This window comes from Cebus imitator, unplaced genomic scaffold (genome assembly GCF_001604975.1).
Source record: "Cebus imitator isolate Cc_AM_T3 unplaced genomic scaffold, Cebus_imitator-1.0 Scaffold9, whole genome shotgun sequence".
Taxonomy (NCBI): Eukaryota; Metazoa; Chordata; class Mammalia; order Primates; family Cebidae; genus Cebus; species Cebus imitator.
The window spans coordinates 7,785,533-7,800,734 of NW_016107324.1; the positions used below are offsets into that span (position 1 = coordinate 7,785,533).

Genomic DNA, 15,202 nt, shown 5'->3' on the forward strand with positions numbered 1-15,202 from the left:
CGTGTGTGTGTGTGTGTGTGTGTGTGTGTGTGTGTCAGAGAGAGAAGATATACGAACAACCTATGTATCACATATCTATTAACACATGCATATTTGATAAAAAGCCAATTCTAGAAATAACTTTTGCCAACTGATGTATCAAAACAATCTCACTGCCGTTTATCTGTCTTGATATTACAGAAAGTTCATATTTATAGGAGGCATTTCTCAGCTGTGGTTAATAATGGCTGAACTTTTGTCCCTGCCTTAAGTTTTCCACCAGATCTCTTAGAATTGATGCAATCGTGGAATGTGAATGTGGTGTGTCTCCATTTCCTGGAGAATGAACTCAGGGCTGGCAGCTAGAATGCTAGTGGTCTTGGATTCCCATGCCCTGTCATTTACGAAAGGGGCAGTGGAGTTCCTCTGGAGGAAATCCCACCCACCACGCCAGGATTCCATCACGTATTATTGGTCTGGGCTGTGGGTACTTCATACTTGGTTTTCGGTGAAAATTCATCAAATGTGTTTGAAGTAAGAACCTCAACCGTGATGTTTATACATAAATATCTGAATATGATAGTGATAGTAGTAAATGCTTGCTCACAAAAAGGAAGGGGAGGAAGATACATTTACAAAAAAGTGAAAACACACAAGTCAGGATATAATTACATTATACATAGGTTTTGTTTTTGTTCGTTTTGATAACATTAAGATTTACAGATAGTATTTTATTCAGGGACAGCCTCATTAATTCAAATCACCTGTTCTACACCACGAACTGTATTGTGAAAATGGGAAGCACTTGTTAACAGATTGCGAGTATTTACAGCCTTGTCTTCCCTAGTTTCCCCCTTTCAGCAAATGGCCATTTATTCAGTGATGGAAGCCAGAAGCCTGGGAGCCTTTCGGTTTCTCTTACGCTTCCCATCTGCTCCATCCGTAAGTGCTTTGGTTCTTCTGCCCAGGGACATCCCCTGCCTGCTGGCCGTCCACCCTTCCTATGCCAGCACCCTTGCCAAGCCCTCACCAACTTTCACCTGAAATCCCTCAGCCTCCCTGAAAGCCTTCCCATTTCCACTCCTGAGCCTTTAAAGGAGCACACTTCTCAAATAACACATGTGTTTTCAGTGGCTTTTTCTTGAATTTGTAGCCAGATCCAAACTCCTCATCATATCCTGAGATGTCCTGCATAATCCAGTCCCTACCTAAGGATCCAGCCTCGTGGTATGCCCTTTCCCCTTTGCGCCCAAAGCTCTGGTCACAGCAGCTTCCTTTTAATCCTAGGGAAGCCAGGCTATCTGCCAGCCCAGAGCCACTGTTCTGTCTCCTGTACTTAGAAAGCACTTAGATTTTGCACAGCTGACTTATGCTCATCTCTAGGCCTCCGTTTAAATGTCACCTCCTCAGAGAAGTCTTTTCTGATAAGCTTTACCAAGGTAGGTGTACCCAATTCTTCTCTATGACAGTGGCATGCTTGTTGCACTTGTAACTACGTTACAACCTCAAATCTAAAATTATTTTAATGTGTTGATCTATTTATTCACTACCTCCTCCACAAGATTGCAAACTCCATGTGAACAGAGGTTTTGTGCTGTGCTTCTCACTGATACAGTGTAGTGGCTCGGTAAGTATTTGTTGAATGCATATGGAAAGCCATGATTCTGTTTTACAGTTGTAAAATGTAGGCCTTGAACCTGAGCATTGAAGTCAAAGTGTTTAATTTTATGTTGTGGAATTTCTTCTTTTCTTTCTTTTTTCTTTTTTTTTTTTGATGTACAGTTTCACTCTGTTGCCCAGGCTTGAGAGCCATGGTTCTATCACGGCTCACTACAGCGAGCGATCCTCGCACCTCAGCCTCCTACGTAGCTGGGAGTACAGGCGCTCACTACTACACCCAGCTACATTTTTTTGTAAAGCTGGGGTTTTGCCATGTTGCCCAGGCTTGTCTTGAACTCCTGGGCTCAAGTGATCCACCTGCCTTGGCCTCCCAAAGTGCTGGGATTATAAGTGGGAGCCAGCATGCTGGCTAGAATGTTCTTTTATTGTATTAAAGTACACATAAGATTAAAATTTACCATTTTAACCATTTCTATGTGTACAGTTCAGTGGCATTAAGTACATTCACATTTTGCTGCACCTGTCACCCCCATCCATCTCCAGAACCTTTTCATGTTCCCACAGTGCAACTCCCCACCCCTCCCTCCCCTAAATCCCTGGCAACCACCAACTGAACTACTGTCTATGAATCTGATTGCTCTAGGTGCTTCATATTAGTGAGATTTGCAATCAATTGATATTTTAAGTCAATTTATTTTTATTGCCTTTATAGGCCTTTACCCTCCATATATACAATATTCAATGTTGAAATTGGCCTGCTGCAGAAAATTTCATTTATAGTAATAATTTATTGATAAACCATTCTATTAGGATTCTTCATGAACTTTTTTCTCCTTTTGTGGAAGTTATTTTTGGAAAATAAACAATATTACAAGATACTTTTATGACATACAGGCTAATGTAAGAATATGTTGCCCCTGACAATTTTTATGTTTAATCATAAGGCCCTTTCCTCTTGGGCTATTACTCTTGTTTTTGGATTGGAGAGAATATTTATGCTTCATACAGGCTGTTTTAAAAGGGAGTAAATCAGAGCCAATTGGTTCTTTAAAGTGGAATTTGCAGACCATTAACAATTAAAGTATTCTCTATGATTTTTTTAATCTTGATGGTAAATATATCACCGAAACCATGATTTGACTTTACCGATTCCCCTAGTCTTTTTTTCTAGTAAAAGTAGTTTAGAGATAACGTTGCAGGAAGATGAAAGTCATGATTTGTAGGATTTATAGTGAAGGAACAAATAATGTCAGGTAAATGATTATTTTAAAATGAGACCTTCTCTTACTCTGAACAAGATTTCTTACTGTTTTCTTCATCATGGAACAGAAAAAAATGTGGTAACAATTTGCTTAGTTGACTTGCTGCCACACATAATTGGGTCCCACAGAACTATGGCCTGGATATTGGTGAATTGCTTAGTCTGCATGTTAGATTAAAAAGTGTACAACAAATCACCTTGTTTCTGCAGTTTTGAATAATACTTACATTTAGGTTCACAGTGGTAATACTTTTTACTTATGAAATGAAGAAATTAAAAATCAGGGAAAATATTAACGTAGAAATACTTTTGTTTTTATTCCTGTATGGTTTATTTCTAAAGAGCTTTTTGAAAACATTTAGTTACAATTAAGTCATATCTCAGATGCATCTCCTTAAAGATAAACATTTTGCATAATATTGTTTAGTAAATTTTGCCAAAAGTCGTATTCTTTTTTTTTTGAGATAGTCTTGCTGTGTCTCCAGGCGCCAGGCTGGAGTGCAGTGGCGCAGTCTTGGCTCACTGCAACCTCTGCCTCCGGGGTTCAAGCAATTCTCCTGCCTCAGTCTCCTGAGTAGCTGAGACTACAGGTGTGTGCCACCACGCCCAGCTGATTTGTATGTTTTTTAGTAGAGACGGGGTTTCACCATGTTGGCCAGGATGGTCTTGATCTCTTGACATCGTAATCTGCCTGCCTTTGCCTCCCAAAGTGCTGGGATTATAGGCGTGAGCCACAGCACCCAGCCTTGTTTAATAACACTCTATAGACCATGTTAAATAGGTAATCTTGACTGCAGTATTTTATCTAACTGCATGGATTGGAAAGTATATTCAAACCTTATTGTGTATTTTTTTAATGCCATGTAGCTTGGATAAGATGGGAGAAGGAACACTGCCTAGTAAAAGTAGGCCTGAAAGGAATTTCTTTCCCCTGACATTTTATTATAAAAAATTTCAAACCTACGTTAAAGTTGAAGGACTAATATACAATATACACATATACCTTCCACTTATATTGAATAATTGTTCTCACTTTTATATACATAATAGCTCTCTATATGTATGTATACACATATGTATGTATATATGTGTATGTAGAATATGTAAAATTAAAATACGTATTTATTTAATTTGAATTATTTGAAAATTAAATTGCATGTATCATGACACTTCACCTCTAAGCACTAAGGATATTCTTGTATATAACCACAATACCATTATCATGCCTAGAAAAACAACAATTCTGCAGTGTCATGTAATATCTAGTCCACATAAGATTTCTGAAATTGTCTCTTTTAGAAACAGTATCCACTTGAGTTTTGGTTATTATGATTTTTACTCTATTAATCTCTGTACTTCTTTTGGTGAAGAGAAAATCATTTGCTTTTGGAAAAGTTCAGGAGAATTGCCTTAGAAAATACCACACATTCTGAGTCTTCTGCTTGTTTCTTTGTGGTGTAATTTACCTTGTTCCTCTATTCCTATATTCCCTTCAGCTAGAAGTTAGGTGTGGAAGTTTGATTACATTAAGCCTTGGCTATTTTTGACAAGAAACTTCATAGATAATGTGCACTACTTTATATTTTATCAAATCCGGAGTCCTGGAAGGATTTCAGATGGTCTCTCTGATAGTGCAATTCTGAAATAAATTAAGAGTTGACTTTTGGTGTTACTGATGCTGAATAGGTATTGTATTTGGGCCCCAATTGGAGAATCCTCCTGAATTCCTCTCAGATACAAGCTACAACAGTGGGTAGAGGCTGGATGTGGGAGTTCCTGAAAGTGGCATGAGGTTGTGTATATCATTGTGCTTTGTAAAGCTAGAAGGAAAGAGACTGGAAATAGAAATTCTATTAACTATTAGGACACTGCAGTAGTGGATGATTAGCCTTCCTAAATTTTGACTTTGTTGTTTGCTTTGGTGAGCTGGTGGTTAGTATAATTAACTATAATATAATTAGTAAAGAACATAATAAAGTGCCTCATAATCAGTGCAGCACTCTGGAAATGAATAGTATTTTGCCATGATGAGAATGTCAGACCTAGCTGAGAAATACTGGGTTATGTTGAGTGCCAGTGATCCCAGTTTATGGGCTGTCTTATTTGCCTAAGGTTAGATCTTCAGATAAGTAGTTGTTATCTTGCAGACATCTCCAATTAATCATGGAACATGAGCATTCTTCATCAAAGGAAAAGAGAGAGAGAGAGGAAGAAAAACAATACATACACACACACACACACACACACACACACGCACACACACACTTAGAGCCCTAGAGGGCAAAATCACCTTGGGGAGCTTTCACAAGATGTGGATGCCTGGGCCCATGCCATATCTACTGAATCGGGTTCCATGGGGAAAACTGGGTGAGGACAGGGTGGGACCCAGGCATCAGCATTTTGCAAAAGCTCCCCAAGTGATTCTGTTATGTCCTAAGCTTACAAATGATTGGAGTAAGAAGAAGTAATGACAGTTATGAGTCTGATTACGATAATGGAACTTCTTAACTTTAATTTTCCTTAGACTAAAAGTTCTCTGAACTCCTTCCGCAGAAAGTTGCTCTGAAATTCCTACACATTAGGAGCCTAATGTTTCCCAGGCCAACCTACCTTGGAGAAATAAGTGTGCTGTGACCCTCTACGTATGTCATGGATAAATTGATATCTCATTCTTTTGTTTGTCATTTTTATGAAAAGAAGGATTTAAAATAATTGGAGCCTAGTGCCCAAAATTATATCCTTGTGCCTTCCCTGCAGTTTGTGGTTTAGTGACTAGGCAGGAGGGACAAGAATTCATTGTATCACAGAATCTTCTTTCCCTGTAAATGATGCGTTTGCTTCAGGGTGAAGTCTGATTACAAATGAAAGTGAAATAATGCTGTAGACCACAGCATTCTGAGCTGCAGAGCTGGGCATGAGCTGAGGATCAGAGGCTGCAGACACATGTTGGTCAGAGCCCAAGCCTTGAGGCCAAATCTAATGGGACTGGAGAGCAATCCTTGAGCTAACCACTCAGAATGGGAACACGTAGATGCAGAATTTCCCATGAACCAGCCACACTGGAGTAAGCCAGTTAAAAACAATTAGAATCGCACTTTAATTTTGGAAAGACTTGGCCTGTTGCCCTAGTTCATGAAGATTTTATAAGGAAGTGATTGTAGAGCAATTTGCAACTAGAAAGCATTTCTAATACTATATTTTAGTTGCATTAGGAATAGTGATTTACACCGAAGCCAGGAATGAGTCAGACGTTACACAAGCATTGAATTAGGCACACTCCCTGTCTAATCCTGGGACTATCTGAAAAAAAAAAAAAAATAGAGTATGTAAATTTAGCTTAATACCATGTAAGTGCTATGGGAATAATTGCGTATAATTGGATTATTAGTAAGGAATTGAGAGTATGGGCAGATTTCTTTCTGCGGTTGGAGTATTGGACTAAAAACAGCATAACCTTGGCAATCGAAATGAAGTACAGGACAAAAAGCACATGCCGCCAAATCGGAATGACATTTGAAAACCATGTTAATACAGCATTTACCTTCCAAGAGATTTTTAGATCCAAATTTATTTCATCCAGATTATGCCTCTCCCTCTGCAATCAGCAATTTTTATTTAAAATACAGATCTACAGATATATTTATATCCACTTGCTAATCTGCACTGTCAAATAAGCCAGTTCTAATTTGTTTCCAAAATAACTTTGTTTATAGTGATAAGTATCTCACACAGAAATGTACTGTCTGTAGTTTCTATTCTACATACTTAAAGTATTTGCCAAATATATAGTATTCTTAATAAATTGGATCCCTGTGGACTGTTGGGATGCCTAATGTATGCTGTCAGAATTAACAACTATCATCTGGATGCTATGTATTTCATACTGAAATAAGAATAATTTATTGACCCTGGAAAAGTCTTAAGGGTTTTTTTTTTAATGAATATCTGTCAATGAGGAATTCACATCTGAAATTATGAATCAATATCAGACAGAACTGAATCAGATTTGTTTTAGCATTTTGTAGTGTGTCTGGATTTTGCTGGTGTCACTCACAAAACACCATATTTGCATCTATCCTGAACCTTTGCAGTCCTCATATATATAAGATAATTCCATAGAGTATCTTGGCAAAACGAGGTGGAAAAACAAATCCCAGCAGTGCTGAAGAGAGGATTATAAATTAAAATTCATGTTGCATTATGCTTTTTTAAAAGGATTGAAAATGGCAAGCTAACGTGGATCTGTTTGATTAAAGCATTTGCACTTGTCTCAGTAAATTAACAGAAAAGAAACAAGCCTAAATTCTCTTTCTTTTTACCTAACATAAAGTTTTATTTATTTTTTAAATAAAAGATTATACTGCTGTGATTTTTCTAGTCTCAGATGTAGTGTGTGTATATATATATATATACACACACACACACACACACACACACACACACACACACACACAGAGTCATAAAAATATTGTTGGCTGTTGAATGAATTAAACATTTTTTATTCTGAAAAGGATTCATTGTAGTGTACACTGAATGTTATGTGTAATAATGAAGAATTAGAGGCAATTTAAATGATAGAAAGTTATTGAAAACATTCTGTTATAACTTGATAGAAAATTATGCAGCAATTAAAATCACATTGTGGAATAGTGTTTATTACATGGGAAAAAGCTTTGGCACTGTTAAATGAAGAAAATCCAGCAAGATTCAAAAGTATACTTTTAGTATAATCCTTATTTTGTGATTAAAAAATAAAACACATACATGGATACACACAAAAACTTATGTATGATAATATAATCAATATGTTATCAAGAATTTCTTTAGGTATAATTACATTTATTTGTATGCTACTGCCTTTTCCCAGCTGTCTAAAGTAATTAATTTTTGAATTAAAATACATGATAAAATATTGAAATAGAAAGGAAAGACCAAATAGCGAAGATGTATTTGTTAAATGCCTATACGTATTTTGGGAGAATTGAGCCAAAAAAGTGAAGATGACTTCTTGCATTTTAAAGAGATTTTGTCACAAATTACTGCAGTGCTGAGTGACCTTTTCTTCATCGAAAGAACAAAATGAGGGCGTTTATTCAACAGCTCAGTATTTAATATTTGTTTCTATTTTTGTTTGCATTCAGTATCTGTGGAAGAAGATAGCAGGTTTTGAATAAATCTGACATACAATGTAAACTATTAAAATATACCTAGAATTTGACTATATAAAACTAAAAAAACTCTAGAATAAGAAGTACATAAACAAAGTTAAAAAAAAGAAATGATAAACAGAAAGTGTCAGGAGAAAGGTCTAGAAAGTCGCAGTTGGGGGCCAGATCATGCAGAGAAGAGGGACGCAAAGGTCTCAGGCTTGTCTTTTGGAAAGATGAGCCTGGTTGCATGTAGATATCACACACGCAGTTTTTGGCCTGTTTGCGTATCACCTGTACTAGTAATTAGTTAATGTTTTTTTAAAATCAAATTAAAAGATTTTCATCATCCTCCTAGCAAGCGTATCTGTGAAATCATGAGTCTGATATATTTATGCTATTTCATAATACACATTAAAATTAATATATGACTACTAAAATCTAAAATCACCTCACATTCTGTGAGTGGGACATACAGCACACTGGCATGGAGGGAGGAAGATGGGGAGCTGGGGCCTCGGCATTTAGACCATCCTGTCTGTCTCTCCAGTGGTACCATAGCTAGGGTATGGTAATCCTCTTTATATACATGACTGGCATGGAGTTTGTTTTGTTTTTGGAATTGTTCAGAAGGTTGATCTTACAGCATGGGCATCAAGCAGTGCTGTTTCCATAACACCATTGAGCAGAGGTGGTTCATTGCAGATAGCAGAGGAGAGGGAGGAAGAGCACCTAGAGATGGAGTCAAAATTCCAAGGGAGGGGTTGGAGTGGAGATGCAAGAAAAAGAATGCAAGGGAAAACACACAGGATAGAGGGATGCCAGCAGATAAGATTCAGCTATTGCCAAAACATTGTTACAATCCACAATGTTCACGCTTGCTGGTACTGTAATGAAAAGTTTTCCTTTTTTCTTTAGCAAATAGCATGTTTGCTGTGTCCTGTGAGCTACTTAAGGAAAGAAGAAAATAATGAAAACATCCCAGTAGTTTCATTAGCACAGCCAGTGATTTTCATAAAACTGTTGCATTCACGGGTGAAAGGAACTTACTGGGGTCACTGAGTCCATTTTTAGACTCACAGGAACCATTCTACCTAAACACTTCTGAAAATGACCTGGAAGCATGCAAATGTCTGGTCGTGGATAGGAGCCCATGAGTCCCACCCCAGCCCAGCCTCCCTTAATTGTCAAGGCCATGGTAGATCCACAGAAATGGGTATTGTGGCCCTGATTTCTCTCACAGCCTGTGAGGACAGCCTGGCTTTTGGTCCTCTGTGCCCACCACATCTTTATCTTTCTTGTTTGTTGTTGGCTTTCTCTCTGTAGAGGGGGGCGGAAAAAAAGAGGCCGATCTTTTAACTGGTGGTAGGACTGCTCTGATTGGAAATTCTCTTGTGGCCTTAGCTTATCCCTGTTTTGCTTTAAGATGGTGCTTTTGCCTAGGGGTTACAATGATTTCAGACCAGTGTCCTCACTCTTTATATTAAATACCTAATGTGTTTTGCATGGACAAACTTTTAAATTCTTGTTTGTTTACTTGTTTTGTATTTGAAATAAGAGGATCCCAACTCAAAAAAATATAAAAAAGTAAAACAGATAACCATTTCTTTTGTTGAAGGAACTCCCAGGAAGAAGGTGCCACGACTTGCCTCACTGCAAGCTTCAAAATTCTTTGCTTTCTCAGCCCTAAATAACAATAGACTGGAAGCTCTGTGAGGGCAGGGATTTGGCATCTTTTAGTCACTGAAGCATCTGTGTCAGGCATAGGGGCTGATCAAGTGCAGGCACCGATATATTTTCTTAAGTAATGAGTGAATAATAATATTACTATGTTAAATTTGTAGAGCAAATCACAGTTGTAAAGAGTTTTCCATGAGCTCATCTAATCTTCACAATGCTGTTTTCAAAGTGGATAAAAACTGATGTTTTCATCCCCATTTTGTAGGTTAGGAAATTTGATTCAGAAGTAGAATGGTCTATCCAAGGCCTTGCACAGAAGCAGTGATGCGTGATTCTATCCCTGAAATTCATTTCTCAATTTGGAATCAAGCAAGAAGGGGCACAGCTGTTCCTCTGCATGATGGTTCCTGCTTTTCTGGATTTTCATCAGATTTTTATTCTTTATTTTCAGATTACAGGACAGGCCCATGTTTTACTGTGGTCAGCAACCAGATGTGCCAGGGACAACTCAGCGGGATTGTCTGCACAAAAACGCTCTGCTGTGCCACAGTCGGCCGAGCCTGGGGCCACCCCTGTGAGATGTGTCCTGCCCAGCCTCACCCCTGCCGCCGTGGCTTTATTCCAAATATCCGCACGGGAGCTTGTCAAGGTAAACCCAGGCTGATGGAGTTATTAATGGATTAATCTTATTTGCTCTGGAGAGCCATTCTCCAATGAAGTTGAAGAGAATGGAAAAGTAGTGTCAGCTACATAACTTCACAATTTCGCTGACTGCATGATATCCAACTAAGGCATTAGGAACGTGGCTCTCGAGAGAGCAGCTGAAGTCTTACTGGATGTTTTCCTGCCAACACTTCCCCCTCTCTGACCCCAGAGGTGTTTGCATGTACCTCTGACTCCCGGGGCGGTGTGATTCTGTTTACAGCAATGCTGTGCATTATGGCAATGCTTTGTAGAAACACAAAGCAAGATTTGTGAGCAAGGTAGTTTATGTTTTTCTTCATTTGAAGCTGTTAGAGTTCCTCTGTCTCATGGGTTGGCTTAATTGACCTGAAGAAAATTGCTTCTCTTGACATTTTACATGCTACATTTTGCATATTTTACAAGTCCGAAATAAATTAGGATTTGTTTCACAGTTTTAAATATCCCCAGATGTCGCCTGCTAGCTGCTTCTCCTGCCTCCCGTAGAAGCCCTTACTCTGTTTTTGGCTTTTACTCCTGTTCTTCCAGCTGTACAAATTCTTTTATTGTCTGGATGTCTGGCAGGAAACAGGAGGAAGTGAACAGAGGCAGCTCCACACTAAACTGATGGGACTGAAAGCTCTGAGGCTATATCTGTTTCCTTTAGACAGCCTCAGGGCTTTTTATAGCAAGTTGCAATATTTTCAGAAAATTCAGGATTCACTTTTCTGAAGCAAATAGATAAAACTTTGCCTTTGTTTTATGTTAATTCTAAGGGTAATATGTAATAAAACAGAACTTGAGCTTAGTCACACAGTTCTGTGGGTCGCCATTAAATTCCACTTCGGTAAATTCCACTTCTGATATTGTCATTTCTGGCTTCCAGCTCCCATGTACAACATACAGCTCCTTTGGATGCCCTTAAATGTATCCCTCTGAATGTCAGGAGAAGAAATAAGTCACTTTGAAACTCTAGAATTAATCAAGAGATGGATTGTAGTATTTTATAAAATTTAAAGTTTAGTTGTTCTTTGGTGCCTTCTTATTTTTCCCATTTTTAGAAAGCCCCAGTGAATTTTGAAGAATTTGCTGGTCTTGGGATTACAAAGTTAGCCAATACCCATGAACTCATTGACAGTGACCAGAGAGCTAGACTTCCTAACTCTGCTATCTAAAATCCAAGGGAAAAAAAGTTTTTTATACGGAAAGTTTTGAAATCCTATAGGATCACAATGACAGTTATATTGCCATGTTGAGAGTGAAATTCTCGTTTGGTTGTGTTTTTTTTCTAAGCGATTCTGCCACCAGGTTGTAGCTCTCACTCCTTGCTGGCGTTTGCAGTCCTTGGGTCAGATGTGAGGGGTTGTGGGCAAACGGGTTCGTAAAGGAGCTTATTCTGTCTTCAGTCCTGGAGTATCCAGCCAGTGGAGAATTGCCTCATCTGTATTTTCTTTTGGCCAAAAATCGTGATCAACAAGACAGCTAGTTCTACCTATATGTAAAAATCTTGATTTTTAAAACCATTTAATAAATACATTCAACATATCAAGAGAATGGAAAATTCTGGTCTAAGACATAACTGAAATCATCTAGAAGACATAATCTAATGATTTTCCACATCTAATCATTTATTTGTGGTTAAGACATTTTATTTGAAACAGTAAGTGATACTTTTATAATAAACTAAAGTGTTGTTTCTTTAATATCCCTTTTACTGCATGCTGACTTTTCCCAAGAACACAGGTTGAGATCTTATAAACAGCAATCGCTTTTCTTCTTTACTCAATGAAGAGTGAAACTAAAGAGCACATGAGGCTTCCAGGTTTCAAAAAGAATACATTAGATTGTTTCCTTGGGGATTCTTTATTAAATCAGACTTTTCTGTGTTCTGAACAAAGAGATGGAGAGAATATATGTGTACTTTTACAGTCTTTATAACAGAAGGTACTGAGCCTGAGATGACTAATTTTGCTCCTGGAAGGTTAACATTTGGGCTTACACATAAGACCCCAAGTCATTCTTTAGGTGCTGTTATATAACAGTGAAGGAAATGGACAAAGTCCCTGTTTTCTGGAAGCTTATGTTAAAGACAATCAATTTGTTTAACAAAACAAACAGGCACCTATTAGGTCAGTGGGTGGTTAGTCCTCTAATAAAAAAAAAAAACCAAACAGGGAAAGAAGGATGATTAGAGCCAGGGGCCAGGTGTTGCTGTTGGACTATCAAGGGAAGGGCTGGCGCCTAAAGTGGCTTTGGAGCAGAGGCCTGGAGGATCAGACAGCGTGGGCCTTGCAGCTCTCTGGAGGAAGAATATTCCAGGCAGAGGGGCAGCCATTACAGAGCTCTGTGGCAGGTGCATCCTTGGCATATTTGAGGAATCCATTGTGGTGGTAGAGGAGTGACAGAGGTAGGAGGGTGGAAAATGGGTAAAAGAGCAGAGGAGTCATGTAGAAGTTCCTGGGACGTAGCTAGGGAAGGACATGCGCGTTGAGCTAGGGAAAGACATGATCTCACTGACCTTTACAAAGGTGCCTTCTGGCAGCCACTCTGCCAGCAAGGTAAGTCTGCAGCTGAAACTGCACACTCACCTAATGATCTCTCTCACTTCTTGGCCTAATTTTCTGAGTTGTTTAATTTTTACTGTGCAAGACGCTTTTCCAGAATGCGAAGTGAACATTTTCCACTTCATTTGTGTAAAAACATTAGCTGTCTCATGTAGTCTGAGTGACCTTCAATAAATTCTGTTTTAACTAAATCATTCAGTATAACTCTTAAAGATAGTTTCATTGTAGAAATGTGTTGCATTTTGATTTGCAAGATTTCTTGGATAACTCTGATCATTACTACCAATCTGGAGATAAAAATGAGGCCGTGAATAACGGCCTGTTAAATGGATCCTTCTACTTTGCCGCATGTATGATAAAACCCACAAAAGTTAGTACGAACACTCTCCTCTGTATTAGGAAACATGGAAGGTGGGAAAACAGAAATACTTGTGACTTCTTATAGAACATCATTAATCATACTGTGTATTTTACATAATGCGATTGTGAGAAATAGTTCCTCTAATCATATTCCAAATATTGTGATGGGCAGATAACTCATCGATATAATTGTGGACAAACATCACATTTTATTTGCAATGAATTTTATATGAGTTTGTTTTTCTCTCTCTGTCTCCTGCAATCTGACAGATGTGGATGAATGCCAGGCCATCCCCGGGCTCTGTCAAGGAGGAAATTGCATTAATACTGTTGGGTCTTTTGAGTGCAAATGCCCTGCTGGACACAAATTTAATGAAGTGTCACAAAAATGTGAAGGTAAGAAATCTCATGCTTTGCAGTTTTTGTGGGGGTGTAATGGGGGCAGACACAACTCAACATTAGTAAGAAGCTTGTTTGCAAATTATTCCTAAATCCTTCTGTCTTTGTCGTCCCTGTAAATGTGTAAATGTAATATTTTTAACAGTAATAATATGCCTTTGTGCTGTTGGGCCAGAAAAACCCCGCAGCTTTTTCCACTTTTATAGACCCAAAACAAGAGGTCCATCTGAATCAAATTAAATATTAAAAACATGAAATATTTTTGAACCAATGGTTGGTTTAAAATGTTCAAGACACATGTTTTTGCATAGTTCTAGAGACATGAATTTAAATTTGGTCATTAGATATCATTCAGAATAATATATCTTCCGATGGTTTTCTAGTTAAAAGGTAAGGTTGATTTTGTGTGTGGGGAGGCAGATTGATCTATTAACCCTTATATTTGTGCTCCTAGTACATGTTCATGATTTTCTTTTCTGGGGGATGATAAATGCATATCAAATGAAAAGCTTTTAATGTTAGTCAAACAGAAAAGTAATTTGAGATGAATTTTTATATTTGCATTAGTTTATAGATGGAACTTTGACAAATATATTTAGAGGATGTGTTTATATTCACCACTACTGCTATTTGCTGAAATGAGGCCTGACTTCCAATTACAGTCATAATTTCTTCATGAGAGGGGAGCATCTAAAAAATAAGTAGGCAGCATTGGACTCTCTTTTCTTTGATGAGTACATGTAACTTATATATAGTAATGTCTGACAATAGTGTAGCAGCATCCTCAGGGCTACACCTCTCATCAAGATCAGAAGAGAAGACTTTCCTTCATTGTCAACTCACCCCACCTTGAGGTTTCATGTAGATGGATGTGTTTTTATTGAAAACAGATGCTGTTGTATTGATTCCTCTAGAATCTAGCAGTGAGTTCATTCTAAGTTATTTGTCTGGGCCGGATAATTAACTGTGTTGGTTGCCACTGTATATCAGATGAGCAAAAGACAGCTTTACACATAAGGTGCAGTTCATAATATACATGTAAGACATTTAATATCTACTTGCCCTGAAACTGAATAATCTAACTCTGATAGAACTACCTTTATGAGTTGGAGTTGTTTTTAGGTTATAAATCATCACTGAATTTATACTTGATATTGCATTCTTGAACGTGTTATACATAGTTATTTGGGGTAGTTGTGAAAAAAAATAGTTCTTTCTGAAGTAAGCCTTCTTAAGAAAACTTTTTAAGTTTCAAAGAACCAGCGGGTTGACTTTTGATAGGCCAATGTATTTTAGAAGTTGTACTGTGGATGTAAGTTTGAAGCAGGGAATGTTGACACTGAAAGGGGCAAAGAACTCAGCTAGTTCTACACTTTAACATTATATATTAAGGAATTGTGTCTTGGGTGTATTAAGTGCCCTGCCTGAGGCCATTCAGACAAAACAGTGCTCAAATTTACCTCTTTTTTTTTTTTTTTTTTTTTTTTTTTTTTTTTTTTTTTTTTTTTTTT

General features: G+C 37.8%; 1 protein-coding gene across 3 annotated transcripts in view; it reads left to right on the top strand.

Moving 5' to 3' along the window:
• Positions 1 to 15,202, top strand: part of FBN1 (fibrillin 1) — a 235,950-nt gene that overhangs the window by 100,182 nt on the left and 120,566 nt on the right. For all 3 annotated transcript variants that reach the window (XR_001830020.2, XM_017545034.2, XM_017545044.2), the window contains exons 7-8: positions 10,139 to 10,336; positions 13,563 to 13,688. Coding sequence is in view for 2 of the 3 variants with exons in the window: in XM_017545034.2 (XP_017400523.1) it covers positions 10,139 to 10,336; positions 13,563 to 13,688 (324 nt within the window). In the remaining variant the exon portion in view is untranslated. The remainder of the gene's footprint in view (positions 1 to 10,138; positions 10,337 to 13,562; positions 13,689 to 15,202) is intronic.